The sequence below is a fragment of the Convolutriloba macropyga genome, chromosome 6 (genome assembly GCF_964194025.1).
Source record: "Convolutriloba macropyga chromosome 6, txConMacr16.3, whole genome shotgun sequence".
Classification (NCBI taxonomy): domain Eukaryota; kingdom Metazoa; phylum Xenacoelomorpha; order Acoela; family Convolutidae; genus Convolutriloba; species Convolutriloba macropyga.
This window is the reverse complement of record NC_134473.1, coordinates 2,900,446-2,916,783: the sequence shown is the minus strand read 5'-3', so window position 1 is coordinate 2,916,783 and position 16,338 is coordinate 2,900,446. Positions and strand designations below refer to the sequence as shown.

At 33.6% G+C, this 16,338-nt stretch overlaps 1 protein-coding gene across 1 annotated transcript in view; it reads right to left on the bottom strand.

The window, feature by feature from the left end:
* Nucleotides 1-6,767: 6,767 nt before the first annotated feature.
* The window catches only part of LOC142340649 (melanotransferrin-like), a 43,606-nt gene continuing 34,035 nt past the window's right edge, over nt 6,768-16,338 (bottom strand). Inside the window, exon 7 of the mRNA XM_075391339.1 lies at nt 6,768-6,958. Coding sequence (XP_075247454.1) covers nt 6,768-6,958 — 191 coding nt within the window. The remainder of the gene's footprint in view (nt 6,959-16,338) is intronic.

Sequence of the window (16,338 nt, the reverse complement as noted above, 5' to 3'; positions counted from 1 at the left end):
CGTTTATCTTGCAAGATCTTGCAAGATTCTTGCAAATAACGCTAATCTTGCAAGATGCAAGATCCGGACGCTTACCTTGTAAGAACCTTACAAGAATCTTCCAAGATAGACGTCCGAAAGAAAAAAGAACAATTCTAAACCTCAATTACCTCAAAGACCATGTTCTCTTATGAGTTCAGTCCATTGAAGGGAGCTCTCGGTTCAAAACAGAAACTTTCATTTCATTTCTGCCTTCAAAAACGTATTTGAAAATTTCATTTCCATAAAAACTGTTTATTGATGGTTCAGTGGTTGATTCTCTACAAACAACGGCGAATAGATTGGTAAGCACTGGGAAGGTCATACAAAAGCATCTAGTACGTTCCAGCTTTTGATAAATAATGGTTTAATCGACTTTTTTCTGTAAATGATACTTTTCTGTGAGTCCATTCGCTTCGAGTCATTATTATGTTGCAAGTACCACGAAAAATTTTTGTCAGTCCTAAATTGAGACTGATACAAGACATAGTTGCAGTAAAAAAGTCAACAAAAGGTTTTGACTGGCGATAACATAGCATTTTTCACTGATTCACGGTGTACCTGGCGAAAATCGTAAATGGTCGCATATCTCATCCTTCTAATCCGTTCTGAACTCTTCCTATAGGGAAACGGCGCTCCCATTGAAGTTTGCACACAGTTTAAAGACAAAAAATGGGGTCCAAAATTTGTTTTGCCTCAAAATAATTTTTCTCTCGGGCCTCAACGGAAAGTTTCATATAAACTTTTCCGTCGATAACGTATTTGACAAACTCGTTTCCACAAAAATAATTAAATTATCATTTCAACGGTTTTTTCTATTCTAATTAAGCGTGAACGATGTGTTAAGCACTAAAAACTGTCATACAAAAGCATCCAGTACGATTAAGCTTTCGATATATAATGATTTAATCGACATTTTTGATCTGAAAACGATAATTTTCTGTGAGTCCATTCGCTTTGAATAGTAGTCAGTTTTGAAATTGAGACTGATAAATAGACATAATTCCTGTAAAAAAGTCAATCAAACGGTTTGACTGGCCATAATATAGGCTTATATTAGCAATTTGTCAGCCTTTGCAATTTCATTGTCTCTCTTTTTTTCTTTGGACGTTAGAGATTCGGTCGAATCCTATTCTCTAATCTTCAAAGAAGCTAAAAAGGCCCATGCAGCAGCTAAAGTCATGTTTCCGGCGGTTCTTGCAAGACGGTTATCTTGCAAGAGTCTTGCAAGATGGTCGGTTATCTTACAAGACTTGCATTTCGGACGGTTATCCTGCAAGATCTTGCAAGTATCTTGCAAGAGTCTTGCAATATCTTGCAAGATAACCGTCCTCAAACAACTAGGAAATTGCCCTCCAAAAATAAATAACTTGAGTTCAAAATTTTCAGAGTCCAATAAACCTTTCCTCAATTTTACAAGTACGCTTAACAGCAATAAAGGAAAAGCGAAGCGAATTAAAGACAAGACAAAATTTAGACTAACATTAGACTGACTTAGACTAATAAGAACTGGATCTTTTCCGTTTGCCCCCCCCCCCTCACGCCCAGGTTAGGGGGTGCATATTATTTGTACCGCCAGACCAGGCACGTGCCATTTTTCTACATAATGAATAACAAATTGCAAATGCTCTGTTACTGAGGGCGAGGGCGGGGGGGGGGGGGGATTGTGAAGAAACTAATGGGAAACAAACGGAAAATATACCAAGAACTAAAGCACACCACCAAATGTTTTTTGTGAGTTTAAGGTGCACCTTTTCGGAGGATTTGATTCCCAGTTCGCCAGTGAGACAATTCCAATTTGTTTTGACCAAACAGAAAACTAGTCATATTGTGGCTTAAAAAACTCAAAAACTTTTTATACCAGAGCCACGGTCACTTTTTGCAGGTACTAATTATACGTTAGTTGGGACGGAGGCGCCAAGTTGGGACGGAGGCGCTTTCAATTCTACGATTTGCAGCCCCCCCATAGTAAAAATGCCCAGCAAGAACAAAGGTGTTAGACAAAAGTTTTCCCCGTACTACTAAATGCCATATCATCTTTATTGAATTGAGGAAAAAAGTTAAAGTATTTGGGAAAACAACTCGATCGTTTTGGGCAAATGAAAATTGTTGCGGCAATGTGATACTAACGAAATAACAATCAAACTCAAACAGAGAACCGTAAAAAAAACTTTCGATAGTTCAATTTGTTTCACTGAGACAAAACTCAACTGAATGAATGATCCGAGCGAAAATTTGTAGCCGTAATGTCGATAGGCAAATTAAAAGAACAAAAGATCTTTTCAAGAAGTTTTTCAGGAAAGAAAAATTAATTAAAGAAGAAAAAAATTTGTTCACTATTGCCCAAAATTGGCGGAATGCTTAAAGTCATTCTGAAATCGCGATAAGAAAAAAACATAGCAGGACAAGTCCTGACGTACAATTCAAAGAATTCTCATTGTCTAAACAAAAAACTAGACGTAGAACGGAATATGGGTGAATTGGGAAAACCATTTCTAAAAAAATCAGATCAAAATAATAAAAAAAAACAAAAAATCAAGGTAAAAATGACTCAAGTGAACAAAAAATCATTAGCGAGAAATGGAAATTTGGTTCAAACAAAAACTAGGTCTAGAATGAACTTTGAATGGATTAGGAAAACCAATTACAAAATAATCTGATCCGAAAAATCAATAGAACCGTAAAAAAATAAAGTGAAATTTGTTGCCGTAATGTCGAAAGGCAAATTAAGAAAACAAAAGATCTTTTCCAGAAGTTTTTCAGGAGAGAAAAATTAATTAAAGTAGAAAAAACTTTGTTCACTATTGCCCGAAATTGGCGGAATGCTTAAAGTCATGCTGAAATCGCGATAAGAAAAAAACATAGCAGGATAAGTCCTGACGTACAATTCAAAGAATTCTCATTGACTAAACAAAAAACTAGACGTAGAACGGAATATGGGTGAATTGGGAAAACCATTTCTAGAAAAATCAGATCAAAATAAAAAAAAATCAATGTAAAAATGTCACAAGTGAACAAAAAACCATTAGCGAGAAATGGAAATTTGGTTCAAACGAAAACTAGGCCTGGAATAAACTTTGAATGGATTAGGAAAACCATAAGAAAAAAATCTGATCCGAAAAATCAATAGAACAGTAAAAATGAAAGTGAAATTTGTTGCCGTAATGTCGAAAGGCAAATAATAGAACAAAAAATCTTTTCAAGAAGTTTTTCAGGAGAGCAAAATTAATTAAAGTAGAAAAAATTTTGTTCACTATCGCCCGAAATTGGCGGAATGCTTAAAGTCATTCTGAAATCGCGATAAGAAAAAAAACATAGCAGGACAAGTCCTGACGCATAATTTAAAGAATTCTCATTGACTAAACAAAAAACTAGATCTAGAACGGACTATGGGTGAACTGGGAAAACCATTTTAAAAAGAAATCAGATCAAAATAATTAAAAAAACCGGAAAATCACTGAAAAATGTCTCAAGTGAACAAAAAATCATTAGCGAGAATTGGAAATTTGATTCAAACAAAAACCAGGTCTAGATTGATCTTTGAATGGATTAGGAAAACCAATTAGAAAAAAAATCTGATCCGAAAAATCGATAAAACAGTAAAAAAAATCCGCATGTGAACAAAAAGCCGCTAACGAGAAAGCAAATTTTTGTTCCAACGCCGTGTTCTCACTTTTTTTAAATTTAGAGCAAAAAAGACTTTCAAGCCGCAGAACCACTTGCTTTTTCGCTCCACTTCCTGTTTTGGCCCGACCAAAATCACTACTCCAATTTGACTTCAAGAATCATGAAAATGTGTAAACAGATCTTAAACAGAAAAAATAGCCGTAAAAATTCCGGAAACTGCTCTGAAAAGAAATCCATTCGAACGTCATCTACTAATTTATGATTACCTTGAAACAAAAAAAAATTAAACAAAAAGTAAAAACAATAAAATCAAATCTGTTAAAGCATGATAAAAAATCTGATAAAATTTTGTTATAATTTGAGTTCCCAAAAATAACTATCCATGCCAAAATTACTTAATCAAAACAACTAGTACTTACTAAATCCACTTAAGAGTTTTTAACAAATAATTGAGGCTAAATTATGAAAAATTAGCTCTTAAAAACAACTTGCACTAAAAAACTGAATTTTTTATTATTCCAAAAATAATTCCGTTCAGCGAATATAGTATGCAGGTGCTCGCAGTACAATAACCAATTCATAATAGGCTAAGAAACTTGTCTAAAAAAGAAAAAAAAACGAAAAACTAAAAAAAATTAAGAAAAATAGTTCCAAGTTTCGCCATTTTTTGTCATAGTTCTCAAAAAAAAAAAATGATTCAAATCTACAAAACTGTAGACAATTGTTAATTAAAATTTGCTCAAGTATACGGGGCTATTTCAATACCCATACGAGCCAGTAAAACAAAACAATTGTCAAAAAACGCAATATTTAGCCTGAAAATCAGCAAAATACATAAAAAACCTCCGAATTAGCATGAAATTCAGATGATTTTTCGATAACCTTCAAACCAATACCAAAACCAGCCTAAAATTAAAACAAAATCAAAGACAAACCTCTTAACCAAAAACAGTAAAAAAACTGCTTTATAATGCCGCACGTGAACAATAATTTTCGCTCGCTTACAGAATTTTTTTCACACATCAATTTTTCGCTCTCTAGAAAACAGCGATTTGAACAAAAACCACTCTCTTTTCGCTCCGCTCTTCATTTTGTTCAGCAACAAAATCACTCCAAATTTTTTCACTCGTTTCATTTCCCGCTTCAAAAATCACTCCAATAAAATTGATTAAAAAATGACTTCTCCAATACTCCTGTTCAAGTCGTAATAAAAAAGACAGCGCCCCAATACAATTCAAATTCTTGTTCTGTTTAACATTTGAGGAAAGAGGCATAAATTTAGATCTTTTAAGGAGCCTGATGACCCTTTTATTTATCTAGGGAGTTCAAACAGCGCTAGATTGAATTTTGAAACAATGTGAAAACATATTGAATGAACAATACACTCTGCATTACAAAACTGATAGGCGAAAGGTCACTAATTGTGGTCTTTTAACGGCTCATTTGTCAAGTCTTGTAATTGAAGACCATTTTTAATTGAAGAAAATTGAACCATCTGGAAATTATTTTCCATCTTGATGTTAACATGTTTTTCGAGATTTCCTCCTGTTATCTTTCATCTCAGAGTACAAACCCATTGTTGGCAGAAGTTACAGATGAAATAAAAATAAGCGTTATTGTCAGAGTTTTGCTCAACTGGCTGAGAAGATAGATCGTCTTGTCCATGAAGATAGTAAGCCAACATGATATTTTAATGTGAAAAGTGACTTTAACTTGACTGAAAGAAACTGACAGCGAGGAAACTGAAAGGAAAATTTGACAGCGAGGCAGCATTACTTCACAAATTTAAGAATTCAGTTTGCAATGTTTTCTAAGAACGAGCTCCTCTGTACACGTTTTCTTTTTAGCAACTTCGTTATTTGTTATGAAATTTTCGAGGAAGAATCATTTCCGAATCAAAATTTTTTGGCGGAAATTGCAAATCAATTTACCAAAACCAATCCATGTTCGTTTTTCCCCAGTTTTGATGACTCAGTGGATAACACGAAAAGGTGTCAATAAATGCAAAGGTAAAATAGATCAAGTTAATTAAAGCAAGCTGAAAACCTACCATCATCATTATATGCAAATTCAAATTCGATTATGCACCGCAAAAAGCTTTTGTTTCTTCATTATAAATTTGATAATAACTCTCAAATTTGTTTTTAGTACCAGAAATAAAAAGAAGAATGGATATAAGAAAAGAAATGGAAAAAATAAACTGTGACTCGTGATGAACAGAAATCAAATTACGAAATAAATTATCAACTGTGACACTTTTGAGTATCTTTTGTATCTTTGTATCACAATATATTTTCAATTTCATTCTGAGGTGGAAGCAGTATAACAAAAAACCGTTAAATCAGACAAGAGACAAAAATTGGCCGCGATCGAAGATTTCTAAGAAATAGTTTTGATTCAAACTTTTCAGAAGCCGTATTTATTAGTTTTGCGAATCAAGTTAAGACTTCTTTGGGTGAAATAGGGGACTTTTGATTCGATATTTTGTGCATATGACTACGGAACAGCAACAAAAAATGGGCGCAGACTATATATTTAATGTCTAGGTGGGTACCCTTCCCCAGCAATATATTTCGCGTCACATTTCTATGATGTTTTGTTCAGCTGGTTTTGCTTGTTTAATGTTGTCACCCAGTGAAAGAGGACGAAAATTCCCAGCCATGAGCAAGGATTACAATAGTAATCGTGTAATCATAACTGATTCCAGTGCAAAATTTAAAGAGAAACGTCAACGGTTTGAGAAAAAATAAGAACAGAGTTTTTGTAGCCAATTGATTTTTTGAATAAAGATGCTTTTGATAAAATTAAACTGTAAACTAGCCGGTTTAACAACGGTTTAAATGCAAACAGATTGATTGATTGGATCTATTCTGCCCCCACCCCAAGTATTTTTGTACCCAGTTACAAATTATGTGTACTTATATAGAAAGTTACTATGAAAAAACTGGGGGAATACAAATGTGAGCCAATCCACCATTATTCCACCTTTACTTCTTAACTTTGCTCTCTTAAATTCAATTGTTTCCGCCCTTATTTAGGGTAGCACTAACGGGCTAAATATATCATTTTTACACTCTTTTCCCCGTTATTTTTGGGCAAACCCTCAGCAACGTAGCCTTGAGCTAACCGTTCTGCAATAGGTTTATAATTCTGTGTTTGGTTTGTCTGCTCATTTCTCGTCTGACCATGACCATACTAGACTTGACCTGACCCCAGTTGCACTCTGCAAAATCGTCTACTGGGGCTCTGGTTCCATCAGTACACAACAACTCCAGTTCAGAACGCGGTCTTTTGCTAATCAGTCTCATCCGATCTAAAACCCAAGGTAAAAATGTCATTGAAAATTCTATTCAATTGAAAATTGGGACAATTTACGTTTTTTAGTAAGTCCCACAACGTTGAAATAACCGACGTTTCAAAAAATAATAATAATAATTAATAAACAAGGAGGTTCGGTAATGTGCGATCGCACATAAGGTTCCGAAACCGCTGATCCACAATTTTGGCATAATTGTCTACCAAATCAGGAACAGATAGAAAAACACAAAAACTCGAGTATTTTTCAAAAAAATTGGTGTATGAACGAGAATATAGCCTCCAAAGCAAATAACTGAGTGCAGTAAAAAAAGGATGCATTAAATTGATGAGATATGCCAATATTAAGAAGGCGAGTCAAAACGAACAGCAAAATCAAAAAACATCAACAAATAATAATTACATCAAAAAAATTATGTCCGTTTTAACAAACAGAACTTAATAACAAGGTCAAAATAGCGTCAGATAAAACTGAAACTAAACAAAATAAATTTCAATTCATCAGAAAAGATATGGGACCGGTCAATAATAAGGCTTGGTAACAATTAGACAATAAAGAGCAAAAATAGTAAAGTTGAAAAATTCGCTTACTTTTTATAAAAAAACAAATAATTTCAAAGTAATGAAAACCGTTAGAAAGCAACTAAAATATCCCATAGGTTTACAGTTACCAATGCTTCTATAGAAGGGAATTAAGAACTGTTGGTATTCGACTGTTTATGTGGTTACAAAAAGAACAAATAGACAACAAACAGAACATCAATTAAAACTTACCCGAAAAAGCATTTGAAGCCTTAAAACCAAACTTTGGCGCTCCAACAATAGGTTCAATTGCTCCTTCTTCGAACACCAATGATGTATTATGTGATCTCTCATCAACGAAACTTGGTAAAAAGTAGAAAAAAGAAAAAAAAAGTCAAAATTAAATAATACTTGTTTTTTTCGAATTTTTTTAAAGACATGAAAGCCATTAATTACAAAAAGAAATAACTAAATAGGTTCTTCTATTCTTCCAAAGGAAGCCCTTGAGACCTACAATTACCCAGATTATGTCTTACGTCTACGAAAACTCAAAAACTGGTTTAATTTCTATTTGTGAAAAACCCGTGTCGAAGCCAGTAAAGTCATAAAGAAAATTTTCAAAAACATTAGATTGCGTGACACCAATCCCTCTTGACACCTTCCCTTGAGAACAATAATGTCATATTTGGCCTGTATTTCAAAGTCATGAAATCCATCTGCTATCTACTAATATCAGAATATCGGCTCATCTATTTTTCCAAGAACAGCCAATGAAACCGGTTCATTGTACAGGAAATTTCATACGAAAAAAAGACAAAGTAAAAACAACAGTTAAAGACAAAAATAAAAAATTCAATAAAATTCTTCGAGAAAGTAGTGTCGAAGCCGTTTAAACCAAAATCTGTATTTTAGGTATTTTAATATTAGCATTTGTGCACGCCAATATTGTTATATATGAACAGTCAATAACGTGATAATGTGACAAAACTAGAAAACATGAAAAACGGGCAAATACCTAAAAATGAAAAAATGCGAAATCTAGTAGTATCAAAGCAAGAAGACCATCACTTAAGAAGTAAAACCGCAATAAAGATTGAGTTTTATTTCAGTAGAAAGAAAAAGCATTCTTTCATTGCTGACACTAGTCTACAAGTTGACCAAAATAGGAGAAAAAGGGAGGCAAATTTCAATAGGTCTTTTTTTATTTAAAAAAAACATTTTTAAAAGTCGAAACGACCACAAGCTTTCAAGTAATAAACTAGATAGGTTAACATGGAGCTAATTAGCAAGCCAATTGTACTAGGGAGCTCTGATTCGAAATGTTCTAAAACTAAAATGTTCTCGAGATTGGTCCAAAACTAGCCCTACTAAATCTGTTTGTCCACTAAGAACACTTAATTTTTTGAATTTGACAGATATGGATATTTTGTTAGTTAAAAAATAAAAATAAATGCTGCGTTTTTGATAATCAACAAGTAAAGTTAGCAAAAAACGGCAAAGTATTAATTACGGAGCACTCTCAACGGAAGTTGAAGTAGAAATTGCACCCTTTTGAATCTACGAAAATTTTGTTAGCGCAGATTGGGTGTGCAATTCCTGCCAATTTAATCAAAGTGGACTGAAGAAACTTATTTCGTGCTTTTTTTGATGAAAAAGTCTGATTTTTTGAAATATTTAGCCAGAATTTTTGACAAAAAAATTACAAAGAAGCAGGCAATATTTTTTGTATTTAAAAATAAAATCAACAACACTTTCTTTAAAAATTTTAGCTAATTTTAGCAAAATTGGGGAAGTTTTAGTCAAAAATTTCGGAAAATGTGAATAAAAACAACGTGAATTCACTCTACTTTTCTCAGAAGTTTAAACCCCGATAACTCCCTGTAGAAAACGAAAATTAAAAAAATCTTTTTAATTCCATATTCTACGCTGGACGAGCTTTCTAATGATACCAATCTCAACTCTCCACGATGAATATATCGATCGGCCGAAATTGTCGGAACAAAAAAAATCCATTTGAGTATATAGTTCCTTCCCCCTCAAGAGGGGTCGGAAGAATAAATAAAAAATATTGTATACATTGCATGTTTTGGCGTTTTTTGAACTCTGGGTTATTTCAACTTTATGAGACAGACTATATTTTCACGTATAAAAACGGACAGCCAAACATAAAATGTCCTTATTTTTTTTCAAATGATGCTAAGTGATTTGATTGATATGGATTTACATGTAAATGTTTAATTTTTGGAAAAAATCGTAAAATTTTGTATGTTTGAATTGAAAGAGACTATCTGAGAATAGTTGATGAGAATCGAGAAGGAATTTGAGATCGCCAGTATTTTGAAGTGACGTCATAAAGGTCGCACGTAGCTCTGCTTGAAGCAGGGATTGAGCAAGATCTAAAGTGATGAAAGTTTTTGTTATTTTAAGACCTGATTTTGAAAAATCTGAAGCTGCTGACTTTGGGTTATTGAAAAGTTACAAGTGAGCGTTTCACGGATTTTCGCGAGCCATTAAAGGACTCATCCCCCCCGCTTAGATTTACTTTACCAACTCATATAGATCTGAAATAGATTGCTTTCAGATTGATAACTTATACACTGGTTATGGCCTAGACTTTAGACCTTCAGCGTTCGTTGTTACCCCTAGTGATAAGCGGATTCAAATTTTGCAAGAATCTTGCAAGATATAAATATAGACAAAAGTAAATTGGGTTACTAACTTTTCAGAAAACAAGTTGCAAGCCTGGAAAAATTATTATTCCCGATTCAAAATCTTGCAAGAATCTTGCAAGTTGTTAAGTTCTGGAAACTTTTTTGGGTATTTTTTGTAGCTAAAACTAACAGAAGGCCAAATTGATTGACACTTAAAACGATTTTTTCGATTCATCGATCACTGACATAGACTATTTTACACTGTGTTCTTAATGGATTTAAGCTCGTATCTTCCGGTAAAGATCGATTCATTACAGCAGGTGTAAAATACTTCTCTTTAAATCGAAGCTCGAACTCTAAATTATTGGATCCACTTTTTTGTTCCGACCCCTCTTGAGGTGAGGGGAACTATATAATCAAATGGGTTTTTTTTGTTCAGTCAATTTTGGCCGATCGATATATTCATTGTAGAGAGTTGAGACTGGTATCATTAGAAAGCTTGTCCAGCGTAGAATATGGAATTAAAAAGATTTTTTTGATTTTCGTTTTTGACAGGGAGATATCGAGGTTTAAACTTTCGAGAAAATAGAGTGAATTCCGTTGATTTCATTCACCTTTTTTTCGGAATTTTTGACTAAAATTTCGCCAATTATGATAAAATTTAATAAAAAATATCAAGAAAATGTTGTTGATTTTACGTTTAAGGACAAAATATATTGTCGGCTATTTTCATTGAATTTTTTTGTCACAAACTCCGGCTAAATATTTCACAAAATTTAGACTTTTTTGTCAAAAACAGCACGAAATAAGTTTCTTCGGTCCACTTTGATTAAATTTGCAGGAATTGCACACCCAAGCACCACCAACAAAATTCTTGTAGATTCAAAAGGGGCAATTTCTACTTCAAATTCCGTTGAGAGTGCTCTGTAAATAAAACTTTGCCGTTTTTTGCTAACTTTCTCCGTTGATTATCAAAAACGCAGCATTTATTTCTGATTTTTTAACTAACAAAATATCTATAACAATAACTTTCCAAAAATTAAATACTCCTAATGGACAATTAGCATTAGCAGGACTAGTTCTGTACCAATCTCGGACCGTTAAAATCCAAAAATAATTCGGACTGTCGTCAGTCGGTTTTTTATAAAAAAAACTCGATCTTTTTTATATTAATGAAATAACAGAACATTTCAAATCAGAGCTCACTAGTGATAGATCCTATTGGCTTCCTAATAGCTCAAAATTAATTTTTCTAGTTGATTGCTTGAAAGCTTATGCTCGTTTTGACTTTTAAAATATTTGATTTTTAAATAAAAAATGGCTTTGCCTCCATTTTTCTCTTAATTTGGTCAACTTATAGCTTAGTGTCAGCAATCAAAGAGTGCTCCTTCTTTCTGCTGATTTCAAATTTAATTTTTATTGCGGTTTCACGCCTTAAGTTATAGTGTTCTGGCTTTGATACTACTAGATTTCAGAATTTTTTTTATTGATATATATTTGCCCATTTTTCATGTTTTCTAGTTTTGTCAAATTATCACATTAATGTCAGTTCAGATATCAAATTTTTCGTGTTCAAAATAACAAACAATTGATAATATTTAAATCCTTAAAGATGTAGACAGTGGTTCTTTACCGCTTCGAGAGTACTTTCTCGAAGAATTTAATTGAAATTTTCAATTTTGTCTTTAACTGTTGTTTTTACTTTGTCTTTTTAGTCATATTTATTTCCTGAACTATGACCCATTTTTAATTGAGTAGATGAGCCTATGTTCCGATAATAGAAGATAGATAATGGCTTTCATGACTTTGAAAACAATTGTTATCCAAAATAAAAAAAAACATTTCATTTCGCAATTTTGTTCCTTTTATTGTCTATTTGTTACCTGGTCTCGTCAATTAAAGGTTACAGATGACATTATTTTGGTCAAGGCAAGGTGTCAACAGGGATTGGTATCACATAATCTAATGTTTGAAAGAATTCGTTATGACTTTACTGGCTTCGACACAGTTTTTTCACAAAAAAAGTAAATTAACTTTTCATTTTTGTCATGTGTGGCGTTCTTTTTTTAGACGTAAGACTTGTTCTGGATAATTGCAGGATTCAAGGGCTTCCTTTGGAAGAATGAACGAACCTATTCAAATTTTTTATTTTGCAATTAATGGCTTTTATGTCTTTGGAAATAAATTTTTTTCTAAAAAAAAACAGGTATTACATAATTCTGATTTTTTTCTTTTTTGTCCAATTGTTGGTTATTTTCATTTGTGTGCGACCACATAATATATTAACGGTGTTCGACGAGAGTGCAATCGAACATATTTTTAGGGCCAAAGTCTGGCTTTAAGGCTTCCAAAGCATTTTCTGGCAAGTTTTAATTGATTTTTAGTTTGTAGTCTATTTGTTGTTCTTTTTGTAACTGCAAAAAAAATTGAATACCAGGAGTTCTTAATTCCCTTCTATAGAAGCATTGGTATTTGTAAACCAGGGGGTTTTTTAGTTGATTCCTAATGGTTTTCATTACTTTGAAATTAATTGTTTTTTTTTTTAAAAAAATTAGCGAATTTTCTAATTTAAAGTTTCTGTTCTGCTTTGTCTAATTATTACCAAGCCTTATTATGAACTGGCGATAATCATGTGTTTCTGTTGAATAAAAACTTATTTTGTTTATTTTCATTTTTGTCTGACGCTATTTTGACTTTGTTATTAAGTTTTGTTTTTTAAAATGGACATAAATTTTTTGATGTAATTAATGTTTGTTGTTGTTGTTTGATTTTGCCGTTCGTCTTCAATCGCTTTCTTAATATCGGCATATCTCATCAATCTAATGAATCATTTTTACTCCACTGAGTTATTCGCTTTGGAGGCTTTTTTTTCGTTCATACAGGTTTTTTTTTCAAAAACAGTTGAATTTTTTGTGTCTTTCCATCTGTTCCTCATTTGATAGACAATTATGCCAAAATTGTGGAAGAGCGGGGTCGGAACCTTATGTGCAATTGCACATTAACGAGCCGCCTTGTATATGTATAAAATAAACGAATACAGTTGTGGTACAATAGTACATATTAGTCTGGGGCTATTGATTTGGTGCAGCTAATCAAGTTCATTTTAAGTTAAATCAATTTAGTTCATTTTCATTTACCATTATTTCATTCATCATTTAGTTCTTGTTCTGAAGATGAAAGCTTATGTTTTCACACTTTTAATTTTGTTTACATCCTGTGTATGATATCTTTTGTCTGTTCATGTTGTCTCGTGATTTTAAGTTTCCGCAATTGGAAATGTAGTTTTGTGAACAAATTGTTGATCAGTTGAGTTAATCTTAATTTGGAATCATTCTTCGCATTTTCTGAATTCAATTTAGTTGTCTCTCTCTTAAACTAGATTCCGCTCCGCTAAAGTCTTAATTCAGATAAGATACAAATTCAGCTTATTTCGGTAAGCGAAATAACCATTCAAAAAGAAAACGAATTTTCGCTCCACCAAGCCTACAATAATTCTGTATTCAGAATAGAATCTCAACAAGCATCAAAATTAAGTGTCGATTCGCTCCGTGTATAAGCCAACAAATTGGAACATTAAATTTGAATAATTCGGCACCGCAAATCAATTCACTCTACAGATTGTTTATCTGTACGACATGGCGCAGTCAGCTCGAGAATCTCGAAAAACACCATTGTCGATAGAACCATTTTGGGAACGTCCAACGTCAGACCCACCAATCAGATGGGGAAAATGGCGGATTCAGGTCAAACTTGCGATCCTCGCACGTGAGAACATCACATTGGATACGTTGTTACAACCGAGATCTACGACGGTTCGGCTACCAGCGGAACCAAAGTACGAAGCAGCAATTGAAGATGCCACAATGGAAACGGAGAGAGACCGTCAAATAGGAAACAGTCAATTGAAATTGCAATGGGAGTTAAAGTGTCAAAGTTAACAGAAGCGGGAGTACTATGCGGGGAACGGCCGTGGAATCTCTGCGACCAAAAATGTGTGTCTCTTCTATACCTAAGTATTGGTACAGAGGGAAGACGATTACTAACACAAAAATTCCTCATGATAATATCTATGACCTATCTACCCTCAAATTTTGGGAGATGATGGAGATAGCCTTTATCCGTCCACGAAATATCACATTCGATCGATATGTGTTCTTTTCTCGAAAGCAGAAAACGGGTGAAACAGTAGAACAATTCTACAGCATTTTGAAAGAATTGGCCAAAAATTGCGATTTTGAAAATCGTTAGGAGGTGATCATCAGAGACATCTTCATCACAAACATGTCGGATGATGATATTCAACGGGAAATTCTCCGCGATACAGTTGACCCAGAAAGAGCACTCAGTATTGCAGTCAATATGGAAATGGGCCACCAGAACCAGCAGAGAATATCATCCAATAACAATGGAAAAGGCAGTGCAGTAAACGCAATACAATCAATCAATCGATTTCGTGGCACGAGTGCGCGTGGTAATCAATCAGGCAGAACAGTAGTGAATCGTGCATCAGTTGGTCAATGTCGTGGTTGTGGTCAGTCTTGGACACCAACGCATCGCCAGGTTTGCCCTGCTATGGGTAAGAAATGTAATTACTGTGGTTTGCACAATCACTTCGCAAAGGTATGTCGAAGAAAACTTAATACTGCACAAAATACACCACAAAAGAATCGTATTAATAATATTGAAACTGCTGAAATTTCGGATCAAAATTTGAGTCAGGAAAGTCCAAACGTTTATTATATAAACTATAACGAGCAAATAAATTCGGATTATGATTCTTCAGACGACAATTACGTTGCGACAGTAGAAAATGTTAATTCACCGCAAGCAGCACTGAAAAATATGATGATAACGATCGAAAATATAAATTGTGATCTGCTTCTAGATTCCGGCAGCGGTTGTACTATTATTAATATGTCGCTCGCTAAAAGTTAATGTATAACTGTCCGCAATCACAATGGTCAGAGAAAAAACCATTAGAATTAAAGTCTTTTACGAATGACATTGTCAAAACTCTAGGCACTTTGAAAACGCCAGTTCGATGCAATGATTGGAAAATTCAGAAAGCAAAAATCACGGTCGTAGCTTATGGTTTCCGACCAATTCTTGGACGAGACCTTTTTGATCAATTAGGCATAATAATATCGCAGAAACCTTGCCCGAATGTAGAAGTCAATAACATAGATCAAACTTGTGCAATAAAAAGGTCGTTAGCAAAAGAGTTCCCAGATTTGATTTCACGAATCGGAAAATCTAAACATCACACGGTTAACTCAAAACTACACAAAACTATCGAGTGACACATCAAAAGGGAATAAAAGTGCCAATACATCTTCAACCGAAAGTGAAAGTTGAACTTGAAAAATTGCTAAACGAAGGACATATAGAAAAACTGACCAATAGTTCTGATCAATTTTTTATTTCTCCAATAGTCATTACAGTGAAAGAGGATCAGTCAATCAAAATAGCACTAGATTCCAAATTTCTAAATAAAACCATTCACAAAAACAAGTATCAAATGCCAAACATAGACTCGCTAATTCAAACAATTTCACAAACACTGTCAACGGCGCCGCAAGAGACTGCTTATTTCACAACTCTTGATTTGCAGTACGCTTAAAGTCAACTTAAGTTACACAGTGATACGGCCCGCCATTGTAACTTTAATATCGTTAGCGGAGATATGACTGGCATATATCGCTTTAAAACTGAATTTTACGGTCTTACGGATATGCCAGCTGAATTTTGAAAAAGCTATTGATTGCACCCTTGCCGGTCTGGACAATACTTTTTTGTTTCTTGGACAATATAATGATAGTAAGCAGAGGTGGAATAGAAAAACATCTGGATTTGGTACGAAAGTGTCTAATAAAACTAGATCAAGAAAATCTCCGAATATATCTTGCAAAATGTCACTTTGCAAAAGATGAAATCGAATGGCTTGGACATAATATTACAAAATCTGGTGTAACTCCACTATCGAGTAAAATGGATGCAATCGGAAACTTATCAGCACCTTCCAAACTTAAAAAACTTCAATCATTTATGGGTTCAGTACATCATTTAGGAAAATTCATTCCAAATTTGTCACAACTATGCTACCCCCTCCGGCCTCTACTTAAGAAAAATTCAAAATTTCTCTGGACAGACGAGCATGAAAAACAGTTCTCATTGATTAAAGAACAAATTGCGGAAACTACCGAAA